Source organism: Hoplias malabaricus, chromosome 2, assembly GCF_029633855.1.
Source record: "Hoplias malabaricus isolate fHopMal1 chromosome 2, fHopMal1.hap1, whole genome shotgun sequence".
In the NCBI taxonomy this organism is placed as follows: domain Eukaryota; kingdom Metazoa; phylum Chordata; class Actinopteri; order Characiformes; family Erythrinidae; genus Hoplias; species Hoplias malabaricus.
Window position 1 is genome coordinate 6,690,652 of NC_089801.1, and position 7,850 is coordinate 6,698,501.

The window sequence follows — 7,850 nt, forward strand, 5'->3', positions numbered from 1 at the left end:
CTGAGAGAAGTGAGAACTGAAGAACCGAGACAATGCAGGGGATTCAGATCGTTCTGTTCACACTGCTCTGTGTTTGTGGAGGTGAGGAGGATGTAATGAAGCCCACGTTTAACATTTACTCTGAGTTTCTGAAGCTCCAGGCCGTGGTGGAGGGACTGACTCAGGAGCTCAGCGCTGCCAGGAGTGACCTGACGGAGCAGAAGAGTTTAGTGCAAGAGCTGAAGCAACAAGTTACAGGTACGGCCCTCTCAGCGCATACAGTACCTTCGCTCCAGAGAACACTGTTCCACTGTTCCACCGCCCTGTGCTGCAGGTGTCTACAAACATTTAGACAAAGCTTAGTTGGTCCTAAAGCCTCTGTGTACGTATCTGTGAACATGTGGGTGTCATACACTGAAGGTGTAAGTCGACATGCTGTTAGTTGAGTGTACACTAGGGGGCAGTATCCAAAGCAGACAGTGGAAAAAAGCAGTGAAGTATCACAGCCGGAGAACAGTGGAGACACAGAGAGAGAGGTTTAGTTTATAATTTGATCTGAGGATCTCCTGCACTGATATAAAAACACAGCTCCTCCTCCTCCTACCCCCGCCCTCAGTGCTCTGCTGGGTTCCTGCCCTGGTTCTGGTGCAGCAGGGTTTGGACCTGGTGTGGTTAACAGATCAGTGCCAGCCTGTATTTACCCGAGGCACAGACCGACATCACTGTCACTGAAGCTACAAACAGTGTAGTGTATCTTTAAAGGTACAGTACAGAAACATCACTGTCACTGAAGCTACAAACAGTGTAGTGTATCTTTAAAGGTACAGTACAGGAACATCACTGTCACTGAAGCTACAAACAGTGTAATGTATCTTTAAAGGTACAGTACAGGAACATCACCGTCACTGAAGCTACAAACAGTGTAGTGTATCTTTAAAGGTACAGTACAGGAACATCACCGTCACTGAAGCTACAAACAGTGTAGTGTATCTTTAAAGGTACAGTACAGGAACATCACCGTCACTGAAGCTACAAACAGTGTAGTGTATCTTTAAAGGTACAGTACAGGAACATCACCGTCACTGAAGCTACAAACAGTGTAGTGTATCTTTAAAGGTACAGTACAGGAACATCACTGTCACTGAAGCTACAAACAGTGTAGTGTATCTTTAAAGGTACAGTACAGGAACATCACTGTCACTGAAGCTACAAACAGTGTAGTGTATCTTTAAAGGTACAGTACAGGAACATCACTGTCACTGAAGCTACAAACAGTGTAGTGTATCTTTAAAGGTACAGTACAGGAACATCACTGTCACTGAAGCTACAAACAGTGTAGTGTATCTTTAAAGGTACAGTACAGGAACATCACCGTCACTGAAGCTACAAACAGTGTAGTGTATCTTTAAAGGTACAGTACAGAAACATCACTGTCACTGAAGCTACAAACAGTGTAGTGTATCTTTAAAGGTACAGTACAGGAACATCACTGTCACTGAAGCTACAAACAGTGTAGTGTATCTTTAAAGGTACAGTACAGGAACATCACCGTCACTGAAGCTACAAACAGTGTAGTGTATCTTTAAAGGTACAGTACAGGAACATCACTGTCACTGAAGCTACAAACAGTGTAGTGTATCTATAAAGGTACAGTACAGGAACATCACTGTCACTGAAGCTACAAACAGTGTAGTGTATCTTTAAAGGTACAGTACAGGAACATCACCGTCACTGAAGCTACAAACAGTGTAGTGTATCTTTAAAGGTACAGTACAGGAACATCACTGTCACTGAAGCTACAAACAGTGTAGTGTATCTTTAAAGGTACAGTACAGGAACATCACCGTCACTGAAGCTACAAACAGTGTAGTGTATCTTTAAAGGTACAGTACAGGAACATCACCGTCACTGAAGCTACAAACAGTGTAGTGTATCTTTAAAGGTACAGTACAGGAACATCACCGTCACTGAAGCTACAAACAGTGTAGTGTATCTTTAAAGGTACAGTACAGGAACATCACCGTCACTGAAGCTACAAACAGTGTAGTGTATCTTTAAAGGTACAGTAAAGGAACATCACTGTCACTGAAGCTACAAACAGTGTAGTGTATCTTTAAAGGTACAGTACAGGAACATCACCGTCACTGAAGCTACAAACAGTGTAGTGTATCTTTTAAGGTACAGTACAGGAACATCACTGTCACTGAAGCTACAAACAGTGTAGTGTATCTTTAAAGGTACAGTACAGGAACATCACCGTCACTGAAGCTACAAACAGTGTAGTGTATCTTTAAAGGTACAGTACAGAAACATCACTGTCACTGAAGCTACAAACAGTGTAGTGTATCTTTAAAGGTACAGTACAGGAACATCACTGTCACTGAAGCTACAAACAGTGTAGTGTATCTTTAAAGGTACAGTACAGGAACATCACCGTCACTGAAGCTACAAACAGTGTAGTGTATCTATAAAGGTACAGTACAGGAAAATCACCGTCACTGAAGCTACAAACAGTGTAGTGTATCTTTAAAGCTACATCAATGGTTGTAACAGTTTAAAATGACTTTCCTGAATAATGTGTGTACTGTAATGTGTCTGTTTAGATTCACCTCATAACGTCTGCTTCCACCTGAGAGATTTGAGCCACTACTGCTCCATAATAAAAGTCATCTGACCCATGTTTTATTTTTACACTCTTTTACCAGTAACACAGTGACTGCACTTGAGTAGTTTACAGGGTATCTGTAGTTTACTGGAGGATTTTATTTTGAGGACATTTCACTTTAACTTCACTACATCTCAGAGTCAAATATCTCACTCTTTACTCCGCTACATTCAGATAAATCTGTCGTTACTTGTGTCTCCTGCGGTGAATAAAAGTGTACATTTCTAAACTAAAGAAGAGCGTAATGCACCAATCAGGTTCCAGCGCTGTGTTAAAGAGGCGGGGCCCAGACAGAGAGACACAGCGGGAGAGCGTGTGACACAAGGACGGAGGAGAATCTGAACCTGGCCTCGTCACACATCTTCTCTGTGAATTTACACTCAACTCTGTCCCTGCTTTGGTTTGTTTCAGAACAAAGGCCTGCAGTGATTAGGGTTTTTATTCAAATTACACTGTAAATGAGCTGCTGATGAAACTTAACCCAAACCTGTTCACGAGCCGTAACTCCACAGCAGCTGGGTTCTACCTGATGGACACAGTGTGCCTCACTGCTTTATTCTTTATGACACTTTTAATAGAGATCAGTGACAGAGTCATTAATGACACTGTAGTGAAATGTTGCTGAAACCGAGAGAGACTCTGAAGTGTTTTTATCTGAAATGAGGCGATTCACCAGAGTCTTGTTACAGAAACGATACCAGGACGTTAGAGCGGTGATGAATCATCATACTTTTACCTTCCGTACTTCAGTGCATTTGAGGGGAATCCTGTTGTACTTTTACTGCAGTGATATTTTACCTTCTGTACTTCCTCCATGGGTTAAGGCTGTATGATGTGGACAATATTTATATCACAATATATTTCTAAATTCCAGTCGATATTGATATTAACACCACCTTAGGTTCAGCTGCAAAAGGTAAAGTACATAGACATGAGACTGAACTAAAGACTTTAAGTAAAAGTTAGTTCTAGATAAATCTGAAAATGTTTAGCGATAATTCAAGAAGAGTTTAATTCCAGAAAAGAAGTGTGGATCCCTGCCTGATCAGGACTGTGTGGTTATTTCTGATCCCACGTTGACGGACGTAAAGAACCTGGCAGCAGCAGCATGATTAAATAAGTAATGAACTCTTAAAGCTGTTGTTTCTGGATGAAATGCAGGATCTGTGTGTGAGATCATCACCTGGTGACTCTGTACTTTACCATTGTTCTACAGCACTTTCAGAGTCCCCTAAAGTGGCCTTCACTGCTTCCATGGTCTCCACACAGAACTCGCACCGGGGGCCGTTCCCCTCCGAGACCAAGCTCATCTTTGACAAAGTTCTCACCAACATCGGAAACGCCTACAACTCAGAAACAGGTGAGTCCCGACTGTCTGTGTCCCTGGCTTTAACACTTTCATGCCCTGAAACAGATAAATCAGGGAAATATGAAAAGCAGCTGGGCGGGTTTTTGCCGAGATTAGAGCCGAGGACCTCTAGTGGCAGGAAGGTGTTACAGTGAGAGCCACTGCTCTGTGCTGATTTCCTGCTGGAGCTCTGCTACTGGAGAGAGGTAGTGCCCCCACAGATCACAGATGGCCTGGTGGGTAGGGAACTGGGTGTGTAACGGTTGCCGACATCCCCAGAGTCGACAGGTCATTACTGAAGTGCCCTTGAGCAAAGCACCTAACCCCCAACTGCTCCCTGGGCGCCGTGGCTAAGGCTGCCCTCCGCTCCGGGCACTGCTCACTGCCCCCTAGTGTTCACTAGTGTGTGTGTGTGTGTGTTTCACTGCATGGATTGGGTTAAATGCAAAGTGCCAATAACTTAACCATTTCCATTAATTTTAATGAGAGTGTGAGAGTACGTTGTGGTGGAAGTTGCTTGGATGTTACTATATGGCTGCAGTAGTAGCCGGTGTGCTTGTTATGGTTGATCAGTGTGTGTGTGTGTGTGTGTGTACTGTTCCAGGTGTATTCACAGCCCCTGTTAAAGGAGTGTACTACGTCAGATACTCCGGCAGTGCCTTCTCAGCCCACGACCTGGGGCTGAGCATCTTTAAAGGTTCCTCGCGGTTTGTGTCGTCTTACGAGTACAATTCAGGGGAGAAGAACGATCAGGTGGCGAATGGCGCCGTGATGCTCCTGGAGGCCGGAGAGGAGGTGCACATGCGGCTGTGGATTCGCACCTGGATCTTTGTGGATTATCGTTACAACTACTCCACCTTCACCGGATACCTGCTTTATCCCGTTTAACACCTGGATACATGTCCATTCCCTCGTCCTCTCTCCTCAGAACCTTCACTCTTCACTCATTCTGACACCTTCCCCAGCTCTGTGTGTCACTCTGGACTGAGTAAAACTGGCTGTTTGATGTTGAAGTGTAAGACACAATAAATGCCTTGTTTAAATGGTCCATGTCACTTTTAAATTGAGAGCTTGGCTGAAATAAGAAGCCTTTTATGCGGTGCATAATTCAGTAAAGTGTCTAATACTTTATACTATACTAACCGTGAGGTTGTGTCTGTGTTTATTTGAACATATTAGGACACGGAGGCCATGGGCATTGCTGAGTGCGTTGAGGTAATGACTCTAGAGAACAGCAGGTGGCAGTGTAGCCTCACTGAGAGCTCACTGAGGGCTGGGAGAAACAGTTCACTGTAAGGTCACTGACATTTAATGTCATTTTTAATTGTATCTTTTATAATTAACCTTCAGTTTCCAGAGTGGGAGACAGTTTCCTCCACAGCTCTCGTTTTATTTTAGCGTTTAAGGGTTTAATGTTTTTTTTTTTCAGATTCTTTTTCCTTGTAAACAATCTCAGAGCTAACGGCTAATTCAGTTCAGTCTCTGGGTGAAAATAACCCTCTTTTCACAACCTGGTGTTCAGTGAATTACTCAGTCACAGCTTCTAAAGAAGGTCTTTCAGTTCTTTTGGTAAAAAAAAAAAAGTTCAGTCGTAAAAGTTGGTTGCTCTGATGAAAACGGAGGCCCACCTGTCTCAAATGGGTTGTGTGTGTGATTCAGACAGATACAGTAGTGTATGATCATGAAGATCTCTTTCCCTCACTTTGACTAAAGCTGCACTGGAGTCATCCCAATGTTTTCTGCAGTAACTCATTCACATAAAACACTTCATTCATTTAGAGTTAGAAAGAAAACACAAGGTGAAGGACACAGTGAGATCACTATAAACGTTTACCATAATTACGTTAATAAGCACTCATTAAAATATTAGCCTGTGTTTATCATTTGTGTCGAATGATTGCAGCAGCATTTTACAAATCACTGTCACTTTATATTCAGCATGAAGCTTAAAATATGGGCTTTTTTTAAAGCTATCAACAAAGAACATGGTCCAGTGATCGGCTCCTTGTCACATTTAGAGATTTATTTAAACTACTTCTCTCCACATTTAGGCCTCATCCAGTGAAAGGCACTCAGTTCATAGAAGAGTGGGAGTTTACCACTTTAGAGTCTGTATTTTAGTTGTAGCCCTGTTTTAAATATTAGTTTTTAAACTTTGAGCTGGATAACTGTGTGTATTTGTACAAGCCTCAGGCCGGAGCACCAGTGGATGGGGTACATGTCAATCATTTCCAACTACAGCCAATCAGACACTAGATTATCACTGTCAGTCACATTCTCTAACCGCGGGGCTATCGGCCAGAGTCTTGGAGGGTGAAAAACGAACTTCCGAGGGCCGTCGGGACAGGGGTGTGTATTACAGTGTGTGAAGTTTAAAATCTGGCTCGTGCCCCACAGGACGAATGAGTGTGTGTACGCTCCTGACCACAGCCTGTAGCTGGTACCGCAGTGAATCTGACTGAAAGGAAGAACACAGGAGGATGGGTCTTGTGCACTTTCCTGTGGGTTAAACTGTCCGTGTCTGAACACCGGACAAACTGTGGCACGCACAGCGCTGCTGCCGCTTTGTCCTCCGAGTCCTGGCTGCTGTTTCAGAGGGACGCTGGATCTCCTCTGAGCTTCTGTCAGTGTGTTTGTTAAAGCGAACACAGCAGACGACAGATGGAATCCCCACAGAGCTTTAACTGATACAAACGAGAGGAAGGAACGTGACAGCCGGCCTTGGCCCGCGAACGGACTGGAGGTGCCAAGAGGCCATTTGGAGAGAGAAGAGGAGGAGGTGGATCTCTTTATCTTTGTCTCTGACAGAGAGGACCACACTCAGGCTTGCAATCAGTCAAACCTGGCTCAGAGCACCGTGTCTGTATGAATAAGCCTTTATTATTCACTTCTAAAATAGCATCTTCTCTTCGTTCTAAGGGACATTACTCCGCACTACGTCTTGCGTCGGCTTGGTTGTTAAGGCAGGGTAAGCGCTGGGCCGTTGGAACAAATCAAATCAAATTTATTTGTATAGCGCCTTTTACAACTGACGTTGTCACAAAGCAGCTTCACAGTTTCAGAACAGAACATTTAAATGAGAGCAAGCCGAAGGCGACAGTGGCAAGGAAAAACTCCCTCGAGGCTGGAGGAAGAAACCTTGGGAGGAACCAAGACTCACAAAGGGGACCCATCCTCCTCTGATCAAACTATAGATTGAATTTTAAATGATCACCAATGAAGTGACATTATGCTACAGTACAATAATAATAAGGTGAGCAGCTGGTCTGGTGTGGTGTGGTGTGATGTGGTGTGGTGTGGTCTGGTGTGGTCTGGTGTGGTGTGGTGTGGTGTGGTGTGGTCTGGTCTGGTGTGGTGTGGTCTGGTCTGGTGTGGTGTGGTCTGGTCTGGTGTGGTCTGGTCTGGTCTGGTCTGGTGTGGTGTGGTCTGGTCTGGTTTGGTCTGGTGTGGTGTGGTCTGGTTTGGTCTGGTGTGGTCTGGTCTGGTGTGGTGTGGTGTGGTCTGGTCTGGTCTGGTGTGGTGTGGTCTGGTTTGGTGTGGTCTGGTGTGGTGTGGTCTGGTCTGGTGTGGTGTGTTCTGGTCTGGTGTGATCTGGTCTGGTCTGGTGTGGTCTGGTGTGGTGTGGTCTGGTCTGGTGTGGTCTGGTCTGGTCTGGTGTGGTCTGGTGTGGTGTGGTCTGGTCTGGTGTGGTCTGGTCTGGTCTGGTGTGGTCTGGTCTGGGCCGCAGGAGAATCCAGCAAACAATCTTCCATCAGTGGGACACCATTCTCTCAGAAAACAGTAAACCAGTAAAGGGAAGCAGTTAGTTTAGTTGAGTGCAGCAGAGAATAAGAGCATGTGAATATTTTCTTTAGTGTA

General features: G+C 44.6%; 1 protein-coding gene across 1 annotated transcript in view; it reads left to right on the top strand.

Annotated features, from left to right (window-relative positions):
• The window catches only part of cbln11 (cerebellin 11), a 5,142-nt gene extending 19 nt beyond the window's left edge, over positions 1 to 5,123 (top strand). The window contains exons 1-3 of the mRNA XM_066661997.1: positions 1 to 237; positions 3,861 to 4,004; positions 4,597 to 5,123. The exon at positions 1 to 237 is cut by the window's left edge and continues 19 nt beyond it. Of these exons, the coding sequence (XP_066518094.1) occupies positions 33 to 237; positions 3,861 to 4,004; positions 4,597 to 4,880 (633 nt within the window). The 5' untranslated portion in view covers positions 1 to 32 and the 3' untranslated portion in view covers positions 4,881 to 5,123. The remainder of the gene's footprint in view (positions 238 to 3,860; positions 4,005 to 4,596) is intronic.
• The last annotated feature ends 2,727 nt before the right edge of the window (positions 5,124 to 7,850 follow it).